The 26,419-nt window shown below is 36.4% G+C and overlaps 1 protein-coding gene across 7 annotated transcripts in view; it reads left to right on the forward strand.

Annotated features, from left to right (window-relative positions):
* The window catches only part of tox2 (TOX high mobility group box family member 2), a 129,716-nt gene that overhangs the window by 57,859 nt on the left and 45,438 nt on the right, over positions 1-26,419 (forward strand). For 4 of the 7 annotated variants that reach the window (XM_084129110.1, XM_084129114.1, XM_084129112.1 and 1 more), the window contains 2 exons: positions 5,881-5,940; positions 24,122-24,379. In XM_084129110.1, the coding sequence (XP_083985236.1) occupies positions 5,881-5,940; positions 24,122-24,379 (318 nt within the window). Of the gene's footprint in view, positions 1-5,880; positions 5,941-24,118; positions 24,380-26,419 lie in introns of all 7 variants that reach the window. The other 3 variants (XM_084129109.1, XM_084129113.1, XM_084129111.1) reach the window with 1 other exon arrangement.

Raw genomic sequence — 26,419 nt, forward strand, 5'->3', positions numbered from 1 at the left:
ATTTATTTATTTTTTTGACATTTGAGGCTTAATGCTATAGAAAAGCAAAAAAAAAGTTTTTTCAGGAAGAGTGTTTTCAGCTGGTTTATTTTGATATACAATATGGCATGCAGTGGCTTCAAACAATGGCATAAAGCTATTCAAAACATCATTCAATGTAAATTGTGCTAATCGTAATTTATAATCGCAATTACAATTTCAAGGGAATAATCAACAATTATTTTTGTCATAATCGTGCAGCCCTACAGCAGGTGCACCACAAACACAAGTAAATGATTACATAATGCTCTGTCTGTAAAGGACGGTTTTATATGGATCATGTTTTCAAACAGCGAGTGTGTGTTGACACTGTTTCCTATGCAGTGATGTTAGCCAATCACAGCAGTGTCTGTTTACCGACAGCCTTAAAGGAGCCGCGCCTTAAAAACTGACTTTTCTTTTTTGCATATATATATAGATTTTTGTATGCAAAAAACTTTATTAACATTATAAGTGAACCTCAAGGAACATATTTAAACAATAATAATAATTAAAAAAATCAATGTCATGATCCTCTTCAAATGAACAAAATCCCAGATTTTCATTGTGTTCTCATACTATTCTGTGTGAACCTAGTCATGTGACAACAATGAAGCCTTCTTATGTTGTACAGTATATGCTATTAGATGCAAAAGATCTGTCATCTGCACTTTAATACATATGCATCAGTCGATCTCAGACTCAGATTTCTATATTGCAAACAAACTTACACAGAGCTCAGTGGTGTTCATGTGGTCTGCATTTCTCTGAAATTCAGATGCAAAACAGTCTCTTTCTCTCTGCCATCTATTAGTGCACAGTAAATATTACATGAGCTTTGGATATTACTGGCTTCGGCATGAGTGCATTTATTTGTGTGTGTGTGTATGTGTGTGTGTGTGTGACTATATTATTTTATTGCAGTGTTCCTTGTTTATTGCTATGGCACATGACCTACTTCCAGCCTCCCGTACTCGGCACGAATCACTCGAAGTGCCCTCCATCTCAACGGCCGTCCCCGCAGAACAATTACACGGCAAAAGGGGCCCAAATGGAGATGTTTGTACTAAATAACACGTGTGTAATTAAGCACTAATGAGCTCTTGTCACTGCCGAATGTGCAATTAGACGGGTAATAGCAAAGCCTGGCGTGGCAGACGTGCCGAGAGAGAGCGGGACTGGAATAATATAGTCACACTCCTCCTGTAGGATGTATAGCGAGCACACTATGCTAATGTTTCGCATGCATTGGATGACATTTGTCAAAACGTGCAGTATACAAAAGAACACACTGCGTGAGATACTGTATCCCACAATGCAATGCGCTTGACCTTCTATATCCAGACGTGAAATCAATCACAATCGCTTTCTTGACTCCTTATTTTATCCCATTCTGTGTGAACCTAGTCATGTGACAAGCACACTTATGTTTGCATTGTTTATTGTGTATGCTATTATATGCAAAAGATCGTAATTGTCATCTGCACTTAATACAATAAAAGCCTTATTTTGTCCGTTCCTCTCAGGAAAGAAGAGGCTCGTAAGAAACACTAAATATAAGAGAATAGACTATAAGAGACAATAGCTAGTAAGAATAATACACAATACAGTACGAGACAATACAGGGTCAATACACAGTATGAATAAGAAGAAACAATATGCAATTAGAACACTAAAAATAAAACTATTTTACAGTATAATAATAATAAGGATGAAGTTGCAGGTAATAAAACGCATGCAAGACTTTTCATTGCTGCTTTAATAGAAAACCCTAAACTTATTTGTATTTATGCAGAGCAGATATTATTTGGGAAACATGTGTGTGTGTGTGTGTGTGTGTGTGTGTATATATATATATATATATGACTATGTTTTGAGCTCTATCCACACGCAGGTGTTTGCTAATGATATATATCTATATATCTATATATCTCTCTCTCTATATATATATCAGTATGTTTTGAGCTCTATCCACACACAGGTGTTTGCTGATGTTCATCTCTGTGTTTGTGGTCATGGCTCTTTCTACAGGAACTGGCTTTGAACGGAAGAGTGTGATATAATACTATATGAGCTGTATTAATAGAGTTAAAGACGGCTGACAAACGCTTTATACACACATACTGAATGTGGTGTGTCTCTTGAATCAAAATGTACCATGATTGATTCCAGAATCTGCAATCAGAAGATCTCAATATGAACTTTACTCGAGTCTCCTGAGTGAGAACATGTTCTTCTGGGTTCTACTGTAGTGTGTGAAGGATTGAAAGCTGTTTAGTGCTCACCAAGGCTGCATATATTTGATAAAAAATACTGTAAAATACAGTAAAATTGTGAAATATTATTACAGTTCAAAAACTCTGTTTTCTATTAGAATATATTTTAAAATATAATTTATTCCTGTGATGTAAAGGTGAATTTTCTCCAGTCTTCAGTGTCACATGATCCTTCAGAAATCATTCTAATATGATGATTTGATGCTCAAGAAACATTTATGATTATTATCAGTTGAAAACAAAGAAGACACAGTTCCAAAAGAACAGCATTTATTTGAAATAGAATCTTTTGTAACATTATAATTGTCTCTACTGTCACTTTTGATCGCTTTAATGCATCCTCGAGGAATACAAGTATTAATTTATTTAAAAAAAAATTATAATAATAATAAAATCTTACTGACCCCAAACTTTTGAATGCTAGTGTGTGTATATTTCTGTGCACACGTGTCTGAATGTAATAAAGTAACAGATAAGGGGGAAATCTTTTAATCTTCCATTATAACTTCACACCACCTCCACTCTCTTTCTCTCTCTCTCTCTCTCTCTCTCTCTCTCTCTCTCTCTCTCTCTCTCTCTCACACACACACACACACACACACACACACACACACAGACCAAAGCCAGACAAACAACCCCAACTAGCTGAGAATGTCTTTCTGCTTTATTAACAATCTTATTTCCATCTCAATGGCCATTAAGTGTGAGTCTTTTTTTTTTTTAAACAAAAGTTATTGAATGATCTCTGATCTTAAATTAAATCCTTGTGGATTTGCATGAGAGATTTTTAATATATACGTATATATATATATATATATAGATTGTAATGTCTATTTTTGGTTCTTCAAATGGCAGTGATGCTCAGGAAGAGAAACAGTTATGCAAAAACACCACCCCCATTCTCTCTCTCACACACACACACACACACACACACACACACACACACACACACACACACACACACACACACACACACACACACAGTGTGAAAGGGTGTAATTTGTAAAAAGTGTCTATAGTGCATTTGGATATATTTGCATCTTAATTAGAAGACGGGGGGGGGGGGCAGATATCATAGTGCATTTCTAGAAGACGACGATAAACAAAACTATCAGTGCTGCCTTTAGTAGTGTGTGTGTGTGTGTGTGTGTGTGTGTGTGCAATGGGATGCTACAATGCTGTATTATTGATGCTGCAGTTTGCTGTATAGAATATATGAATGCATGATGAATGTTTAGCGCACACACACACACACACACACACACTCATATGCGTGTGGGGGTGGGGGGTGTTCACATTAGAAGTGCTCTACGACCCCCATCAGCTGTTTGACGGGTTTGTCATTATGCGTGATGTTGGACGGCAGTGTAATATCACATTTCTCTGAGAGGAGAGAGAGATGGATGAGGAAGCCCAGAAAGAAAGAGAGAAACTCTCGGATTCTGTAGCGTTACGTTTCTCTCCTGCGTTTACCGTCGCATGCAATACATGACGTGAAACACGGTCACAAAACACCGTCATGAAGTTAAAGCGGGGCTTTTGTTAATTCAGTAGGGATGCACAATCAGCAAATGTTGTGTAGTGCTGATATGATCATATAAATCCATGAAGACTGATATGAAACAAACACTATCAGACTTCTGAAACTGCTTGTTCAGTGATATATTGTGCATATAGTACATGCTATCTCCTTTCCAGAGCCGGCCGTTGAGTGTCTGGTATCATATTGATTTGTGTGGTTTCAGCAAACACCACAATGACGCACTGCCGGTTTGCGTAACTATTTTTTGTTTTGGCTTGTTTGTCTTATAACTGTTGTCAAAATATTGTTTTTTCCGATTTGGTTTTGTCTAACGAGTGATTATGAAGAAATTAAGACGTAAATTAAAAGAATGAAAGAAACGATTAGCGAGTTAATTGAGTCCTTTATTTCTTTAGTTTCTTTGATTAAAATAATTATTTCTGCACTCCTCAGATTAGCCTTTTTATAGTATATACTTCTCATATTGTACGTTTCTCTCCCTCCTCTTATGTTTGACGGCTGTCAGAGCTTCGGAGATGCTCCATGTGGTCCTTCTCCTTTCTGACAGCGTTTGCTCGTCCCGCTCCTGCATCTTAGCATGCATTTAAACATAAGTTATGAGTAATTCACCGCAGATTCACCAGGGCAGGAGCGACGTGTTTGTTCTCAACCTTTCAATCTGAGGACACAAGCTGCAGGGCAATTGTGGTCGCTTCTTAAATTCTCTGTTTCGAGGTGTCATATCCTTCCTTTCACACCGTTACATTATTTCAGGACAGTTTTTCTCGTTCTCACCTGTTCAATCTGACAGTAGGAAAAGTAGTTTGCAAATGAAATATGAGCATATGAGGAAGTGTATAAGAGATTTGATTCAGGTAGAGTTTGACTACTTGCTAAGATAACAATGTGATCTTTAATAATTAATCTTGCAATGCAATCGTGCAATGCGTTTTGTGTGTGTGCATATGTAGATTTTATGAATCTGTGAAAGCTGATAACTGATATGATAGTCAATATTATAAGTCTATGGTGGCCCATAAGCAATATCATGGCCAATATTATTAACGCGTGGTGGTCAAAATCCAGTATGATGGCTGATATTTTGCCTTCTTACACCGTGTGCTAACCAGATCCATAAGATTCCAGCGACAAAACATTTGTCTGTCTACACCAGATGTGACGTGAATACAAGACTCCACAAAATCAATCCCTAATCACAGCCAATCAGAAGAGAGTGTGGGCGGAGTCTCTCTTCAAGTGCACTGCACTCACAACCAAATCAATCCAAAATAACAGCCAATCAGAAGAGCGTGTGGGCGGAGTCACTCTGCAAGCGCACTGCACTCTCACTGTTCATAATCAAATTCATAAATAATACACCATTTTAACATTATTAAAAATACATACCACATTACTGAAACAATCTGTCAAAAAATACACTTGTTTGTTCACATTGAGTTCTTATTTTCTTTAATTTATCTCTTCTTTACAGTAGTTCTGAGGTAAATTATCCATTTTCGCTTTCAGTACGGCTATAAGATAATTCAAAATTATATTCAAACTCACATTAGATGCTTTTAACATTAAATAAAGCACATAATCAGTACCTGAGATTATCATTGTCATAATTTGTATGTTGTTGTTCCAGCCGCGACATTGCAGAAATATAAACCGTTTCTAAAATAGAATTGTTGCATATCGCCATCGCGTCTGGTTAGGACAAAAAGAAAGATGCTTTTCATCGCATGTTACAGTCGTGTCATGTCTGGTTAGGACAAGGTGTTATGAAGGCAGCATTCTCATTAAAGCTCAAATCTAGAATTGCAAGTGAATACTACAATGTTTGCAATGCTGCATTAGAATTTCACCAAAAGAAGCAGAACATGCCCTATAATGCTGTCTAGGATACACACTCTTTTTCTCTCTCCGTCTCTCTCTGACGGTTTTGATGGAATTGTTCTTTCCCTTTTTTTTCCACGTTCTGTCTGATATGCAAATCATTTTCCTTTATCTCAGCTGTCTGACCAATCAAACTTTAATCTTCTTCTCTCTATCTGCCCACAGTTTGATGGTGACAACATGTACATGAGTGAGAACAACCAAGAGTTCCTCTCCCCGAGTCAGGTGAGATTCAAATCCCTCAAACCTGGTGTTTGAAAGCCTGGATTTACAGCTTTTTTTGTTCAATCTTAGTTCCTTATGTTCATCTTTTCCAGTGTTTCCAACCAAATAACATAGGAAATGGCTTTTGGTTCAGTATATTTTATTTTTCGTCTGGCTTTCGACCAATGATGTTAACATCTCGAGGATCCGGATATACTCATGAGACCAGGAACAAACGTGAAACTAGTCTAATGACATGCTCTTTAGGAATATTAATGGCCAAATCATAGTGAATATATTCTGCACACTGTATATTCGTAGTTCTGTGGGATACACATGAAGAGGATCTGATCCTCCACTCTCTTCTTTTGTCTTGGTTTGTTTACTCTGAGACTCTTATTTGACATGTGTCTGCGGATCTTCTCCGCTTGACCAGATTCAGACTGAGTTTTGCCTTTAACACTGTAATGTTACACACACACACACACACACACACACACACACACGCAGACCAAAGCCAGACAAACAACCCCAACTAGCTGAGAACGTCTTTCTGCTTTATTAACAAAGTGATTTATTAAAAAACTGAAGACTTTCTCTCTTATTTCCATCTCATTGGTCATTAAGTGTGAGTCTTTTTTCTTTTTTTTAAAACAAAAGTTATTGAATGATCTCTGATCATAAATTAAATAATTAAATCATCGTGGATTTTCATGAGAGATTTTTAATATATACGTATATAAATATAGATTGTCTATTTTTGGTTCTTCAAACAACAGTGATGCTCAGGAGGAGAAATAGTTATGCAAAAAACAGCTTGACAAGATTGAATTAATTATCTTGCATATGAAAACACATCAACTTGACACTCACTGTCTTTATTATAATATTTGTGTCTTATTTTTTAATTGATATATTATTAAAATTGTTTAATAACAAACTGGCATGTTTCACAGCATGTTTTACTTCTGTAATGTATTTCAGAGTCTGTAATTCACAGACATCCTAGTGCTTTTTGTTTATGTGTATTTGTGTCTATGCAATTCACCATTCGCTGGGAGTTTGATTGACAGATGATCTGACCAATCATAACGCAATGACAAAAAAATTAGTAGATTAACGTCCGTAGACTTGGACTTGATAAATGGTGCGTATTGACGTCTTTCCGCGGTGGAAATAACCTTCTGATATTCAATTATGTTTATTTCGTGCTATAACTAGTAGTAAAGAGATTATCAGTTTACGTGTCTTTGCGAAGGGTCAATTGGGTTCAAAAGTTTGAGAGCAGATTTTTTTTCATTTAAACCTGAAAATAAAGAAACATTCTGAAATAAAATGTATATATTAAATAGGCTATACAACAAATATAATACAAATATTATAGAAATACAACTATTGTAAGGTTTTAAATAAAATACACTATTTAAATTATAAATATTAAAATATTCTCCATTATTTCTATAACTAATCTAATGTTAATTAATTAATTAATTTAAACCTAGAAATATATATATATTTTTTTTTTGGATTTTTAGAAATAAGGATATTATAGAAATATAAATGTTATATTATAATATAAATGTTATATTAAGTTTTATAAGTGTTAAAATGTACTGTAAATTGTAAATATTAAATGTTAAAGGATTCTGCATTATTTCTATGTGACTAATCAAATGTAAATGATGGGTTCATTTATCACTAGGAAAAAAATTACAGAAATATAAATATTATGTCTTATAAGTGTAAATATGTAATACATAAATTATGTAAATTATGTCATATTTTTTTGCGACTAATTAAATGTAAGTAATAAGTTAATTTGTCCCTAAGAAAAGAAAAAAAATATAGAAAAGTTTATAGAAATATAAATATGATAAGGTCTTATAAGTATAAATACATACTATAAATTATAAAGATTAAATGGCTGCATTATTTTTTATGTATGTAATACATAAAATATGTAAATTATGTAATGTTTTTATGTGACTAATCAAATGTAAGTAAATGAGTTTAAACTATTTAAATTTAGAAATGTAGGGTTTTGTGGAATATAAAATATTATATAAATATAAGGTTTTATAAGTATAAATGGTAACACTTTACAATCAGGTTTCATGTAGTTAATGTTAGTTTATTTAATGCATGAACTAATGTTAACAAATGAGACCTTATAAGTGTTAACCGTATAAATATATGCCACACATTATAAATGATTCTGCATTATTATGATCATCGACATTCATTTACTTAGTTTTAATTGGTAATATGTACCCATATTGATATTGATCATGTCAGATTTTCTTCTTCTATTGAAGCTCAAGATGCTATTGGAGAACATGATCATCAGGTTTTTTTCATTAATCTGACAATATAATCCATAATGACAAAAAGTGTATTCAATTATGCAAAAAGCTCTCAGATCCCACTGTACATGTGAAGATCAGGAGAGGCTGTTTGATCTCTTTTTTTTTCTTTTATTCCGTTGTTACTTTGAAACTGATTCCATTTAAAAAGGTTCCATTGAAAACGACTGTCATGGAAACAGGCCTGATCTCGAACGGCCACACACAAGGCCAGTCCATCACACACTCACACACTCGTTTGGGTCTCGGATCAGGCGCCGTGTCCTTCCCAGGAGTCTTCACATTCACGTTGACTGAGCTGTCCTCCTGCGACCTTTGACCCCGTCTGATTGTAGGGGAGAGTTCGTCTCCGTTTGGCCCCTAACGAGCCCTGTGTGTGTTCAGGGTCACCGAGGATCACCACGGTAACCGCCGCCAACAAAAGAGTGTGTAGTCCGCCGAGGGTTGACCTCCAGCCAACTCGACCGATCGATAGTGGCTCAACAAGAGCGAAAAAAACGAGAGAGAGAGAGACAGGAGAGAGCTGAATGAAGCTGAGAATGAGAGAGACAGACAGATACAGCGAGAGAATTGATTACAAAGAGAAAACATCAATGCTTCTTCTGTTCTGCGTGACGTCTTCTGCTGAATTTACATGTGAGAGTAGGAATATTTCACCCGAAAATTAAACCTCTCTCTCTTTTTATTTACGCTCATGTCGTATTAAATAGATCAAAAGTGACAGTAAAGACATTTATAATGTTACAAAAGATTCTATTTCAAATACATTCTGAACATTCTATTCATCAAAGAATCCTGAAAATGTTTCTCGAGCATCAAATCATCATATTAGAGTGATTTCTGAAGGATCATGTGACACTGAAGACTGGAGTAATGATGCTGAAAATTCAGCTTTGATCACAGGATATAAATTAAACTTTACTGTATATTCACATAGAAAACAGTTATTTTGAATCATAATAATATATCACAATTTTTACTGTATTTTTTGATTAAATAAATGCAGCTTTGGTGAGTAGAAGAGACTTCTATCAAAAGCATTAATACATCTGACTGAAAGTTTTAAATCTGACTGAAAGTGAGCATAATAGACTTCTTAAAATTTTTTATATATATCTTCCTGACATTTATAAATATAGTGCACAATTTGTATGAAATAAATAACAGCACACTGGTTCAGACTGACTTGAGGGTGAGTAAATAACGACAGAATTCCCATTTTTGGGTGAACTATCCCTTTAAACGTGATCTCAGTTTGAAAGCGCTGCTTCTGATTAGCATGCTAAGCCGTCCTCCAGCACTGTGTCAATTTACTCATCCTTTATCAGCTGAAGTTCATCTCAATGTGATAGCGCAGCGTAAATGTTAGTCTTTGCATTTGCATTCTTGGCTGAAGAAAGTAGCTGGGAAATGTCTCTAATGGACTCGCCGTTTGAGTATGCAGAAGACGTCGCGGTCGAGATTATAATCTCACAATTAGAGTAACAAGGTTTTATTGATTGCTTCCCGGAGCTTTGGTTGCCAAGCAAGCCTGTGATTAGAGAAAGACTGAGAAAACTCTTCCAGAGGAGCATTTGGCTGCTGATCTGAGACGTCAGAAGAGGGATTCTGTTACTGAGGGTGACGAGGGCTTCGTGAACACAGTTTACATGTATACTGATCCAAAACTGAACTGTCAGGGCCAAGAATCAGAGCAAAACTAACTAGAGAACTGTAGATGTTTACAGAACGACTAGTTTAACTATCTTTGAGTCTTTCACACGTTTTATTTGCCCTGCTGATTATTATTTTGGTATCATTTATATAGTATTGTACTATTTATTAGAGCTTCATTAAAGAGATTCGTTTAAAAACGCTGATTCATCCAGTAATAAAATGAGTGAAGTCTTTATGAGCGAGTCATTGAATCATTTATTAAAGAGATTTGTTTAAAAATGCTGATTCATCCAGTAATAAAACAAGTGAAGTATTTATGAGCAAGTTATTGAATCATTAATTCATGCCGTTTTTTAAAACATAATTTATTCAGATTCATTAGACTGCAGCAATTAAAATTTGTCAGAGTAAATTACGTTATTTTGTTGAGTTGTCTGTTCAGAATCGTGTTTGAAAAAAAAAAAAAAAAATTAATTCTAAATATATCCAGAATCATGCAGCTCTACTATATACTTTATATTTTTTTATAGTTTGACTATGTTAGTCAACGATTCATGATATGTGCAAGGACACTGTAATGTAACTATCCACTTTACAGTTTTATAGTTTTACTATAAAAAAATGCAGAACTAAATGTGTCTAGAACAGAAGTCATACTCCTAAAGGGATGATTTGAAACTTCAGGTGAACTTCAGTGCACAGATTTCAGCGCATTTTATGAACTGAATAATTAATGCAAGCTCTTATCAAAAACTAGATTCAGGTTTCTGCTTTTAAATCTTTGTCTTGCTCCATAGACTTTCTAAGTGCATCACTGTACTGTAATTATTTTCTGTGGTAATTGACATCATGCATCATGCTGTGCATGGAGTTAAAGACTACACAACATGCCTGTGCCTTTATATGCAAAAGGCCTCTGTTCTGATTGGCCAACTCTAAAATAGAATATGCATATGAATATATAGTGAAAAGATCAAGATCCCAGTGAATGATAAGTGAGGTCTGTGTTTCATGTGTATCTGTGATTGAGTTTGCGCTGTACTGTGACTGACTGTGATTTGGGGATCTGGTGTCATTGGCTCGTTTGCTCTGATTAAAGCGGCTTTGTGTCGACTGTAAACTCCAGCCGTATGGAGGAGAATTGCATGTGTGTGTGTGTGTGTGTGTGTGCGTGTGCTTGTGTGTGTGTGTGTGTGTGTATGTGCTGCTCTCCCTGCTGGTCCGAATTACGGCTGAGTACATTACTATGATTTACAACTTCCTCCTGCTGTTTAGATTGAAAAGAGCGAGAGAGAGAGAGAGAGAGAGAGAGAGAGAGAGAGAGAGAGAGAGAGAGAGAGTGCGATGGCCCGTTCGCCCTGCCCCCTCGCCCCGCAACCACCACACATCTTTTGTGAAATGAAAACAAAGCACGAGCCTGCCAAAATATTTCTATAGTCGATTGCTGAGCAAGCAGAGAGTCTGTCAGAAAACAAAAGGCGAGAGAGATCGCTGGACGGCCGGATTTGATGCCACAGCAAAACTCACATTCTCTCACAAAGTGTCTGATCACTGGCTGAATCTCATTAAACCCGCCAGAACATGTCCAGGTCATATTTCTCCACGCCATTTATGTTTTGCATAAAGACAATAAAGACAATTTAAGGATCATTAGGATTTTTTTTGCATTGCATTGCATGACATTATTTTCATGGCAATTAAGGACATTTACCCTCAAACTCTCATTACTGTAATGCAATATTAGTTGCATTTTATTATTTGCATTCGGCATTGTTTTTCCCCTGTGGTCCACCGGTCACATGCATTGTGGTAGTATTTATTATAATGCTTTTACATTTTAAGGGGAAAAAATGCATTTTGCAAAAATGCAATTTATGCTGATTTAAATAATTTTTCATTTCTGAGCATCATGAGAATTCAAAAGCAAAGCATCTGGATGCATTACAATAATGGTCGTTTGGGGGAAATTGTGTTCAGTTATCATGAGAATAATATTACAATGCAAAAACTCTAAATGTAGGCTTTATTTGCGTTATGCAAAATGTGATTTCTTGCTTCTTTCTTTTAATTTTAGGGCTGAATTATGTGTGCTTTCATGAGACTCAGCCCATCGGTCTGTTTGGAATATTTCTCTGACACAGAACTGTTAACAAATGTGTCCGAGTGTTTATTCAAGTCGCTGGTGTTGCCAAGTCCTCTGATATCCTTCATGTGTGCCGTGAGTGAAGTCCTTTGATATCATGCTTGATATCATGTGTGTATATAGTGAAAGTGTTTAAAGCATAACTGCTTATATCTTGTGTGCTTTGTTTATTCATTTTGTTCTATTTTTCTTAATACCCCACACAACACTTTAGCCATTAGTCGCTCTTTCAGATTAAGATCAGAAGGAAAAGATCAACATTTTCCGTGTGCAAAACAACACGAAACTTCATTTTCGAAGGATTTCATGAAGCCTCTGTGATCATTTCATGAGAAAACTTCAACTTTCAAATGTCATTAATATCACCATCATTTTCAGCACAGAACGCTAAACAAATTAAATGAACTAGTGAACAACTTTAGACTGCGTTATCTGAAGATAGTTTTGAATCTGCATATATAAATTATATGTACTAGATATAGTGCATATATAAATTATATGCAATAGAAGTCTCTTATGCTCACCAAGGCTGCATTTATTTGATCATAAATACATCAGAAATTGTGATATATAATTATGATTTAAAATAGGTTTTATTCCTGTGATCAAAGCTGAATTTTCAGCATCATTACTCCAGTCTTCAGTGTCACATGATCCTTCAGAAATCATTCTAATATGATGATTTATGATTAATACTGTACATTTTATTTTGCAGGTTTCTTTGATGAATAGAAAGTTCAAAAGAACAGCATTTATTTGAAATATAATGTTTTGTAACATTATAAACGTCACTTTTGATCAATTGAATACATGATAACCGAGGCTTTATGCGATCCTCTGCTGTTAAACAGTGCTTGTGTCTGAGACGACATTGCTAAAGTGACATTTGTATTGTCAGACTGCTGACTTGACCTGAAATGTTGTTGAGATGGCAGATAAAACTGTAAAGCGTCGAAGTCTGCTGAGCGCATCAGTGAATTTTTTATCCTGACTTCGTCTAAGAAGCATAATGTTGTTACTTACCTTCTCGAATTCAAAACCAAAACTATAATAGTATATCAGTGATCCTAAAACAACACTGCCTTAAAGGATTAGTTCACTTTCAAAAAACATTTTGCTGATAATTTACTCACCCCGATGTCATCCAAGATATCCATGTCTTTCTTTCTTCAGTCGAAAAGAAATTAAGGTTTTTGAGGAAAACATTCCAGGATTTTTCTCCATATAATGGACTTCAATGACAACCAACTATATCAATGTTCAAAGAAGGTTCAAATGTCCGTCTCAATGCAGCTTCAAAGTCTCGACACGATCCCAGTCGAGAAATAAGAGTCTGATCTAGTGAAACAATCAGTAATTTTCTAAAAATAAATATATACATATATACTTTTTAACCACAAATGCTCGTCTTGTACCATCTCTGAGATGCGCCACGCATTATGTCATCACGTTGGAAAGGTCGCGCGTCACGTCATCTATCTAAGTCATTTGTCTGTGTTCTCTGGTTCAAAAAGGTCGGGAAGGGCGAAAATTTTTATCTCATTTTCTCCTCCAACTTTTTGTGGTTAAAAAGTATACATATATTTTATTATTTTAGAAAATGACCGATCGTTTCGCTGGATACGACACTTATTTCTCGACTGGGATCGTGTCGAGACTTTGAAGCTGCATTGAGACGGACATTTGAACCTTCTGTGAACATTGGAATAGTTGGTTGCCATTGAAGTCCATCCTGGAATGTTTTCCTCAAAAACCTTAATTTCTTTTCGACTGAAGAAAGAAAGACATGGATATCTTGGATGACATCGGGGTGAGTAAATTATCAGCAAATTGTTTTAAAAAGTGAACGAATCCTTTAAAATACTCTCTAGGTAGTCAGCTCACTAGTTTTTGATTTGATCAGCAATTAATGATCCTTTATAAACCCAATTTCTAATCCCTGAGCGCTGGGCCGTAAGACACACACAAACACATCATGTATATATTTCAGCTGGAGATCACGAAGCAGCTTGGTCTCCATGTCTGCCGCTCTGACCTGTGTGTTCATCATTAGTCTGATTCTTGTTCTGTCTCTAACATTCACGTAGCGTTTCTCTTCCAGTCCAGTGTGCAGTAATAATGACCTGAGATTTCCCAGAATTCACATAATGCTCAAATGAAGTGCAATGACAGAGCGAGACTGTGTCATTCCCTTTTTCACGATGATCAGAACATCTTACTATTTATAGTTGTTAAATGAATCATATCAGTATTTTTTGATATTGACAAAGACACAGCACGAACATATACAGGACACCTGACTGTTTTCATTTATTGATCTTTCCTGTTGACTCATTATAATCCACGCCTCACTGAACAGTCTTATGTTTAATGAAAAATTATGCCACACCAAAGTTGAGCAAACACAAGCTGTCAATCAAAAACACGAGACCGAAAAACCTTCGGTCAGATTTCTTAATGCTTTTGATAGAAGTCTCTTCTGCTCACCAAAGCTGCATTTATTTAATCCAAAAATACAGTCAAAATTGTGATATATTATTATGATTCAAAATAGCTGTTTTCTATGTGAATATATAGTAAAGTGTCATTTATTCCTGTGATCAAAGCTGAATTTTCAGTCTTCAGTGTCACATGATCCTTCAGAAATCATTGTAATATGATGATTTGCTGCTCAAGAAACATTTATGATTATTATCAGTGTTGAAAACAATAGTAAATACCAAGTTCAAAAGAACTGAATTTTCTTGAAATAGTAGAAATAACAATATAAATGTTTTTACTGTCACTTATGATCAATTCAATGCATCCTTGCTGAATATATATATATATATATATTTTTTTTTTTTTTTTTTTTTAATCTTACTGTGTTCTTTCTTAATGCAAGTTTTTGGTATTATTGTGCACGTTTGAAAATAAAAATAAATCAATATTTTTTTTATTTCAATAGTACAGGTATTACCTATAAGAATAAGAACAATAAACAAAATCAGAAATAAATTGTATATGCAATTGTGGAGAAATGTCTGCAAAGCAGCATATTTTTCATAGCATGAAAAATTACTTCTTAATTAAAACATTGAGTCGATTCACATGTAGGGCTGGCAGAAAATAACATGCTACTCGCCTCTGATAGTTATATTGCATGTCTTAGTGTGGTATTTTGTTTGCATCAGCGTGTTACAAAAGAAAACCAGAAGTAAAATACTTAATACAGTATCTTCTTGAAATGATCCGGTTCTGGATTCCCAATCCTAACGGTTAGTCCAGGTGTTGTGTTACAGTAATGCGACTCCTCTGTCCTGCTTTGTGCGACCAGACTGATATGATATTGTTGAGAACGGTGTGTGTGTGTGTGTTCATGCATACACATACGGGAGATGACGGCAGTGAGGCACAAAAGAAAGTCTTTTTTGCTAGACTTTTCCTTCAAGGGCTGTTGAACTGTAGAAAATCGACTCGGCTGATGAGAACGTAAAGATTTCTGGATATTTCAGACTGTAAATTGGCGCTTGAGCATATGGTGTTTGAGTGAACACATTGAAGGTTAAATGTTTCGCCTCGTCCACATGCTCTCCGAATAATGTAGACTGGAGCAGATGGTATGTAGGCTGCACATTCACTTTATTTATGGGTGAATAAGACTGTGTGTGTGACTGTTGCAATTAGGTTCCATTTAGCCGGATATTTATTAATTATCTCTATCTGCAGACGCCCATAATCCGATCCACTGCTGTAAAAGCTGCTGGTTTGTACATGCCTGTCTAAATGAGCACATATAGACATAAATAAATAAAGCTCATGATGATTATATCTTTTGATTTTCTGAAGAAAATGTGAGTGGGGCTCGTGCAAAATTGCTATTTGGTTATCAGGGTGTTCTGGATGATTGACTAGTGTGGTTTCTCAAGTGAAACGAGTCTAGATACTTCACTTTGTAAACACTGCTAACTATTACAATCTAAACGGGATAGTTCCCACAAACTATCTGTAATTAATTACTCTCCCTCATGTCGTTCCGAACCCGTAAGACTTTCGTTCATTTTCAGAACACAAATTAAGATATTTTTAATGAAATCTGAGAGATTTCTGTCCCTCCAATGACAGTCTACGCAACTACTACTTTGACGCTTCAGAAATGTTTATAAAGAGATTGTAAAACTAATTCATATGAATTTTAGTCCCAATGAGGAGAACCAATGAGGCTCATTCTCGTGTTACGCATCACGTTTGAGCTTCTGCAAGAACCAATGAGGCTCATTCTCGTGTTACGCATCACGTTTGAGCTTCTGCAAGAACCAATGAGGATCATTCTCGTGTTACGCATCACGTTTGAGCTTCTGCAAGAACCAATGAGGATCATTCTCGTGTTACGCATCACGTTTGAGCTTCAGCAAGAGCCAATGAGGTTCATTCTCGTGTTACGCATCACGTTTGAGCTTCTGCAAGAGCCAATGAGGTTCATTCTCGTGTTACGCATCACGCTTGAGCTTCTGCAAGAACCAATGAGGCTCATTCTCGTGTTACGCATCACGTTTGAGCTTCTGCAAGAACCAATGAGGATCATTCTCGTGTTACGCATCACGTTTGAGCTTCTGCAAGAACCAATGAGGATCATTCTCGTGTTACGCATCACGTTTGAGCTTCAGCAAGAGCCAATGAGGTTCATTCTCGTGTTACGCATCACGTTTGAGCTTCTGCAAGAGCCAATGAGGTTCATTCTCGTGTTACGCATCACGTTTGAGCTTCAGCAAGAACCAATGAGGCTCATTCTCGTGTTACGCATCACGTTTGAGCTTCTGCAAGAACCAATGAGGATCATTCTCGTGTTACGCATCACGTTTGAGCTTCTGCAAGAACCAATGAGGATCATTCTCGTGTTACGCATCACGTTTGAGCTTCAGCAAGAGCCAATGAGGTTCATTCTCGTGTTACGCATCACGTTTGAGCTTCTGCAAGAGCCAATGAGGTTCATTCTCGTGTTACGCATCACGCTTGAGCTTCTGCAAGAGCCAATGAGGTTCATTCTCGTGTTACGCATCACGTTTGAGCTTCTGCAAGAGCCAATGAGGTTCATTCTCGTGTTACGCATCACGTTTGAGCTTCAGCAAGAACCAATGAGGTTCATTCTCGTGTTACACATCACGTTTGAGCTTCTGCAAGAGCCAATGAGGTTCATTCTCGTGTTACACATCACGTTTGAGCTTCTGCAAGAGCCAATGAGGTTCATTCTCGTGTTACGCATCACGCTTGAGCTTCTGCAAGAGCCAATGAGGTTCATTCTCGTGTTACGCATCACGCTTGAGCTTCTGCAAGAGCCAATGAGGTTCATTCTCGTGTTACGCATCACGTTTGAGCTTCAGCAAGAACCAATGAGGTTCATTCTCGTGTTACACATCACGTTTGAGCTTCTGCAAGAGCCAATGAGGTTCATTCTCGTGTTACACATCACGTTTGAGCTTCTGCAAGAGCCAATGAGGTTCATTCTCGTGTTACGCATCACGTTTGAGCTTCTGCAAGAGCCAATGAGGTTCATTCTCGTGTTACGCATCACGTTTGAGCTTCAGCAAGAACCAATGAGGTTCATTCTCGTGTTACACATCACGTTTGAGCTTCTGCAAGAGCCAATGAGGTTCATTCTCGTGTTACACATCACGTTTGAGCTTCAGCAAGAGCCAATGAGGTTCATTCTCGTGTTACGCATCAGGTTTGAGCTTCTGCAAGAGCCAATGAAGTTCAGTCTCTTGTTACGCATCACGTTTGAGCTTCTGCAAGAACCAATGAGGTTCATTCTCGTGTTACGCATCACGTTTGAGCTTCTGCAAGAGCCAATGAGGTTCATTCTCGTGTTACGCATCACGTTTGAGCTTCTGCAAGAGCCAATGAAGTTCAGTCTCTTGTTACGCATCACGTTTGAGCTTCTGCAAGAACCAATGAGGTTCATTCTCGTGTTACGCATCACGTTTGAGCTTCTGCAAGAGCCAATGAGGTTCATTCTCGTGTTACGCATCACATTTGAGCTTCAGCAAGAGCCAATGAGGTTCATTCTCGTGTTACGCATCACGTTTCATTTTTGGTGAACTAACCCCTTGAACCCTAAATAACACTTTACATTTTTTAGAATTAAAAATGCATCCATTCATAGTTATTCAATCATTATTTACTGCATTTATAAATCTTTTTTCCCTCTGATTATGCTTTCAAAAGGAGGTTTTGTCATTTTCAGCTCACTTCTGGGAACGGTTGTATGTCACTTTGTGTGTCTGGTCTTCGGATAATTTATGATGGTGCTGCTGTCCGTCAGCCAAATAAAAACAGATGACGCTCCAAAAACATCGTCTTTGATAAAGCTCCACACACACACACACACACACACACACACACACACACACACACACACACACACACACACACACACACACACACACACACACACAGAGTGAATGGGAATCTGATAGATGTCTTTCTTTGTCTGTCGTTGTCGGGTTTGTGGGGGATGTGTTTTAGGTTAGATCACTCCGGCATCCATCACCGCATGTCGCTCGAGGTCTACAGAAAAATGCTTATTAGAAAAATCTGTCATTATGCTTTTAAACACACGAGCACATTACATTTGCCTCGCCAAACAAGAAACTTTCAGAGTTTTATTATTTGCACTTGAGTAAGTGTTCCTCCGAGACATTTGACTAATTCAGATATATTATTTTACGTAACAGGTGAAGCTGCGCCGCTCATTTTAGTTTTAATAAACGTGAATATTAATATAACATTCAAAGCACTCCATCATTTCTCTATAGAAAGTTTGCCTCCTTTAACTACTGCGTGCTCTGGTTTCAGAGACATGAACTGCATCACTGCATTACTCACACACAGGGTTAGACTTTTCTGATTTAAGAGATCAGATGCATGAATTTCACCTTCTGGATGATAAAATGTGAATAAAATCCCACATAGAAGGAGGAACCCGAGCCATATCTAGATGCCCTTCAGAGTCGTGCGATTGGGTTTTGCACATGCATCAGAACATGTAAAAGTGTAGTTGTGGAAATATAATGGTCTTAATAAGCCAGATCGAAATAGATTTATGTCTGAATGGCATCTGTTGTGTTAAGACTGAAGCTCGCACACTCATATGTTGGATTTCTAATCAGCCCAACAGCATACAATGGCTTTAAATTGATGCCAGAGATAGTTGGACGCCTTCCCAACCTGAGAAAAAACTCTTCTCTTTTCATTATCCCATCATTTACGCCAACTAGCCGTTCATCTGTTTATGAAAACAGAAGGCGTTTGGTTTGAGTGCGTTTGCATTCGATCGCATGTACAAATGTGTGCGTTTGAGTCGACTTTCCAGCGACCAAATGTTTTTGAGCGTCGTAAATATTCTCAGGAATTTGATAGCGTTGCTTTGAAAGTGGCGTCCGCTCTTCACTTAATGAAAGCTACAAATTGAAACCCTCAAACTCAATGCAAACGCCATCTTGCATCCAAATTGAGTTCTAATATCCTTGAAAATTGGATGGAGAGATTGAGGATGAGCAGGAAAATGGAAAAAGTGGCAAACAAAGAGGAAAAAAATTTGTTTTGTCTTATTACCAACTGCTTTGACTGTTGCGATGAACCTTTGAAGAGCAGCTTCTACATGCATTAAATGTGTAATACATATAATCACATCCTGAAGTGAGGCGGATGAATTATGTATTTTTCCGAACCGTTCGACATGGCACCACCTTGAGATTTACATTTTATCGTCAAGGACGTTCCGCTGCTTTTGACAAACGTCCCGTCCCCTCCTGGTTTCACCACAAAACATTCACTGAGTCCATTGTTAGCATTTATCCTTAAAATCAGCATGACGTGGAGGGATTTGATGAGCGTGGCCTTTCATGCGCAGGAGAAGTGTGATGAGTCAGCCGCTCTCAATGAGCTTCAGGTAATGGAGTTTCATCAGCAGATCTCCCCACATTACAGCAGATTTAAAACATCTGCGCACGCTCCGTTCCTTACAGTAATGTACCATGGTACCATGTCCAAAGAACCCTGGTAGTACCATGTGGTATGAATGTGGTAGACTTACAAAAACACTTTTTTGTAATTTGGGTACTTTCCATGGTGTTTTGCATGTGCACCATGATATTACTGTGGTATTTTAGATGTGTACCATAGTATTATCAAGGTATTTTAAACATGCAACACAGTATTATCCTTTGGACGTGAACATTGGTATTACCATCGTATTTTAGAGGGCACTATCATGGTATTTTGGACATGTACGTTTACTGTGGTATTTTTGTGGTATTTCTGGATGTGCACCATAATATTATCTTGCCGCTTTGGATGTGTACCATAGTATTACATTGTTTTGGACATGTACAATGGTATTACCATGGTATTTTAAACATGCGCCACAGTATTATCCTTTGGACAGTATAGTGGTATTACCATAGTATTTTGGATGTATACCATGGTATTACTGTGTTTTTTTGGACATATTACATGAAATCACCATGGTATTTTGGGCCATGGTATCACTGTGGCATTTTAGATGTGTACCATGGTTTTACCATAGTATTTTGAACATGCAGCATGATATTATCGTGGCGTTTTGGATGTGTACCATAGTATTGCTGTGGTATTTTGGATGTATACCATGGTATTACTGTGTTTTTTTGGACATATTACATGAAATCACCATGGTATTTTGGGCCATGGTATCACTGTGGCATTTTAGATGTGTACCATGGTTTTACCATAGTATTTTGAACATGCACCATGATATTATCGTGGCGTTTTGGATGTGTACCATAGTATTGCTGTGGTATTTTGGATGTATACCATGGTATTACTGTGTTTTTTTGGACATATTACATGAAATCACCATGGTATTTTGGGCCATGGTATCACTGTGGCATTTTAGATGTGTACCATGGTTTTACCATAGTATTTTGGACATGTACCATGATATTATCGTGGCGTTTTGGATGTTTACCATAGTATTGCTGTGGTATTTTGGATGTATACCATGGTATTACTGTGTTTTTTTGGACATATTACATGAAATCACCATGGTATTTTGGGCCATGGTATCACTGTGGCATTTTAGATGTGTACCATGGTTTTACCATAGTATTTTGAACATGCACCATGATATTATCGTGGCGTTTTGGATGTTTACCATAGTATTACTGTGGTATTTTGGTGGTTCTGCATCAGGTGACACTGACGGAGGTTCATCTCATCCCACGTTTAAAGAGGTTCTGTTGGAGAATTCTCCTGAGGACTCGACGACAGTCTCTCTTCACACAATAGCTGCTCGCCCCACTGTTTACAACACACAATTTAGTTTCCTTCCAACAATTATGAGGGAAATTGAATCTCAGGAAATGTTCATTTTCACATCCATTAGAGCGGACAATAACAGGGGAGGCCTGAAGCCCACAAAGACATCTGTCTTCAAAGGCCTGCAGAAGTATATGGAAGATTAATATCCAGCCCGGCAACACGAGCGCATGTTTACAGCGAGACCGAGCGGAGAATAGAGCGACCTCAGACGTGTTACGCTGAATATCTGCTCATCTCTGAGCCAGAATCACCACTGAGATCTCTTTCTTATCCGGGTTATATCTTCAACCAAATAATCGGGCAGATTGTTCTCCTCAGAAAAAGACTGTAATGTCTCAAACTGTGATTTTTTTCCCCGAAAAACATTTAATACTTGCATGAAACATAATGTTCAGGCTTTTATGGCTCATATAGTCCGATATAGTGAGAATTCAGAGGAAAAACAGCTCAGTTTAATTCAGAGGCTCAAAATATGCAAAAAAAATGCATATAAATATCAATATCTGCCAGTAATATGTCTTAGTAAGATGATATTTAAATGCTTAGTTTTATGATCAAAGTTTTTAAATGCAATGCAATACAATGATGATTGAGAGATGAACAAATAAACTTTCCTCAAAAGCCTGATAATCATATTTGATTCTCGTGATTTTTCTAATAAATGATGATGGATACTCAAGCAAACCGAAGTTGCTTCAGTCCATTTGAAATATTACTAACAATATCAAAGTTACGTTTCAGATCATAAAGACTCGTGAAGCTCGAGCTGAAGGACGTTTGTACAATTAAACTGAAAGACTTTTACTCGCTAAAACAGTGTAAACTGTCGATCAGAGACAGAAGCACTGGAGGAGACTGACAGGTTTATCAGATCATGTTCATCATTTATTGTTTATTGTAGATATTCATGTTTTCATGTTTCAAATAAGATACAGTAGCTTTATATGGTTGAGTCTCATGAGCAATGAAAGAGTAATCTGTGAGGAATGAAAATGTTCTTCTGAAGTGAGCAAGTCTCTTTCTTAAAACACCATTTAGCGCTTTAGCCTTGTGGAGACGCTCGGACAGATGATATATTTAGGAGAAGTTTGTGATTTGAGTAATGCACCGAGGCAAGGTGAAATCTGAGGTCCCACAATCCTTGTCTCTCACTCTCCACGGCCGCGTATTTGCTAAAAGTATTTGTTTGCAAGATAAATGGCCGTTCTCCAGGCGAAGATGACTGGCAACACAAAGATGATATTGAATTGATTTCTGAAATGTTGCAGAACTGACTGTTTGATGTATACGGGCAGACATGAATCATAAAAATTCTATTAAAAAAGCTCTTGAATGGTTGACAGCGGAATATTATTTCTGATGATTAATTTGACTCAGTTATTATGGACGGGGCTCCAGTCAGATCGCCTCCTACAGAATTGCTTTTCATTCCCTCTTGAATACTCACTCTCTCTCTCTCTCTCTCTCTCTCTCTCTCTCTCTCTCTCTCTCTCTCTCTCTCTCTCTCTCCCTCTCTCTCTCTTTCTCTCTCTCTCTCTCTCTCTCTCTCTCTCTCTCTCTCTCTCTCTCTCTCTCTCTCTCCCTCTCTCTCTCTTCTCTCTCTCTCTCTCTCTCTCTCTCTCTCTCTCTCTCTCTCTCTCTCTCTCTCTGTCTCTCTCCCTCTCCCTCTCTCTCCCTCTCTCTCCCTCTCTCTCTCTCTCTCTCTCTCCCTCTCTCTCTCTCTCTCTCTCCCTCTCTCTCTCTCTCTCTCTCTCTCTCTGAATGTAAAGTTGCATTCAAAGTTAGATTGACGCGGCTGACGAGAGGCATGAGTATTGATACGGACGTGTGGCCAATCGCAAACTTTAGCGCTATGAAAACATGGTCTGTGCTTCCAAAAGTTGATTGTGATGATGCCGTATTTCCAACAACTTTCCGTAAAGCCAGATCAGAAGCTGCCAAGTTATATGCGTCCAAAAAATGTGATTCTTACATGTTTAACTGCATAATATTTATATAATTGTGTTTATGCCTCTCGGCTGCTGCTCATACTCACAGAAAGGTTTGGGATTAATCAGACTTTTTTAAAATGGGGTTTATTTTATTTGGTTTTATTAATCATATTTTAAAATATTTTTATTTATTTTATTTTACTAATTTATTTTAATTTAACATAAGTTATATTTGTATTGTATTTGTTGTATTTGAACGGGAACAAAATACAGCTTATGCACGAATAAAATAAATTACAACTTATGTAAAATAAAATACAAATACAACTTGAAAATATAAATAGAATAAATTCAATACAAAAAAATATAAATTATTTTTATTTATTTATTTGAATGAAAGTTTTATTTTTTTAATTTTTTTATATACATTATAAATTGTATTTAAACATACATTTTTATTTTATTATTTTATTTAAGTTGTAATATATTATTTTATTCTATTTGCATTTGTATTATTTATATTGAATTTATTGTATGTGTATTTATAAGTTGTATTTTTTAACAAAGTTTATTTTTATTTTTAATGTTTAGTTTTATTTGTTGTATTTCAACACGTTTTATTGTATTGATTTATTTAGTTTGAACAGAAGTTGCAATTTATTTTATTATTTAATTTTATTTTGATGTTATTCAATCTGACAAGCAAGCGCCACTCAGCGATCCTGAGCCGATATAAAGATGTCCTGATTCTCTGTGTGTTCCCGCAGCAGAATTACTCAGGACACGGCGGGGGGAGCGGGAACGGTGGAGGGGGGGGAGACGAGGACTACGAGATCCCCCCGATAACCCCCCCGAATCACCCCGAGCCTCACCTGCTGCACCTGATGGACCCCGAGTCCAGTTACCTGTGTCACTCCATCCCTCACAACGGCCTGATCAACCCGTACTCGTACTCCGAGCTGCCGGCGCTCATGATGTCCAACATGCTCGCGCAGGACGGGCACCTGCTGTCCAGCCAGATGCCCTCGGTGAGTCCCGGTGCAATCCCACAATGCACTGCAGTGAGATCCAGGCCTACAGACTACAGGCATCATGGGTTCGCTCCCGACGCAAAGGCTGTTCCAAACTAATTACCTGGATTTATAAGATACAGCATCACATTAATCCTTTGTGGATCAGGCAATCCCATAATGCACTGCAGTGAGATCTAGATCTAAGACGAGACTAAGACTAAGAAAATTATATTTTAATCAGTGCCGAAAATTATCAATAAAAATAGGTACATTTAATTAAACTCTGATATTTGTGTGTGCACTATGCTATACGCATAACAATAGCATTGTTTGGTATTATTATGTCTATTTTCTAGTCAAGGACTCTCTATTAACTTTCTATTTCTCTATTAACTCAAATTTAGCATGTATCATAAATTTGACGTCTTTAGCTCAGTTAATGTACATAGTTGTTAAATTTGCATTTATTCATTTAGCAGAAATTTTTCATATTTCATAATTATTGATAATTAAATAATAAAAAAATAAATATAACTTAATATTTTATGTAAAAAAAAATATTAATTAAATATAATTTATACTTAAATTATATAATTTATAATATGCATTTACAGCAGAAAATACTAATTAAGAAAATTGTTAGTCTGTATCTTGTCCTAATTGTTTTGCATCAATAAAAACATTAGAATCACCAGATGCATATGCAAATGATATGCAGATGAGGTTTTGCATAATTAAAAAGGCATCGTAAGCTCCATATTTGGTATTTCAGGGAGAAATTCTGGTGGACAGTAAAGCTTGTGCATCTTCAGTTTGCTGTGATTTATAAATCTAAACGTTTATGTAAACGCATATTTTCGGCTGATGTGATTGGCTGCTTTAGTTGAATGGCAGGATTGTTCTGTGTGTGTGAGAGTGACAGGTCTCCTCGTGAATGAATGTCGCTGCTTTTTGACCCACAGACCACTGATCATCAACTAACTGACCACATCAGGCCTTCGTCTCTACTAACGATTCTCTAATTGCGTTTAAGAGCGAGAGATGATGTCAGAGTCAGCACTGAGGGTTTGTGGGTAAATTCATCAGTGGCGTTTCTCTCTGTCAGTGGCTTCTTTGTTCGTCCATTACGCTCTTCTCCTCCTCCTCATATCCAGAGCTCATTACTTGCTGTGTTGTTGCTTAACACAGACTCTGAGGGCCATAAAGAAATATCAGGAGAGTCGTCAAACCTGCCATCTGTGGAAACTCCCTCATAAAGCAGAGAAATGTACAGGAGAGCTCAGAACAACTCTGGAATTATTCTATAAGAGTGAATCTCATTCTTAAAAAGTGCAAAATACAATTATAGAATTATGTTCGATTTTTTAGATTTGACAGCAGTTAATATATGCTGTTAATCTATTAATCACTAATAATCGCATCTAACATAAACGTTTGTAATTATATGTACATAATTATATAATTTCTATAAGGGCGAATCTCATTCTTAAACAGTGCAAAATAGAATTATAGAATTTTTTTTAGATCTGACAGCACTAATATATACAGTATATATACAAACATATACTATGTATATGTATATTAAAACATATTAAATAAAATGGAAATAAACTATAATATATTTATGTGTATATATATATATATATATATATATATATATATATATATATAGTGCTGTAAAATCTATTAATCGCTACTAATCGCATCTAACAAACGTTTGTAAACTATTTGTACATAATTATGTTATATATTAACAAATATATTATATATTAACACATTTTTAGGTTAGATGCGATTAGCTGCACTTAATCGATTTGACAGCACTAATATATAAATATGTATATATGTATGTATATATATATATATATATATATATATAATAAAGTATAAAGTGAAAATATAAGTGAAAATATAAAAATAAAAGCTATTTCAAAATATGAATAAATATTATAAGAGTATATAAATAATACTTAAATATCACAGGACAGATTTTTGGGAGATTCACCTCTAAGCTTTTAAACAAAACACAGTGTCCTCTTTTATATAACAGGGCTT

The sequence above is a fragment of the Abramis brama genome (assembly GCF_963993115.1).
Source record: "Abramis brama genome assembly, chromosome: 11".
NCBI lineage: Eukaryota > Metazoa > Chordata > Actinopteri > Cypriniformes > Leuciscidae > Abramis > Abramis brama.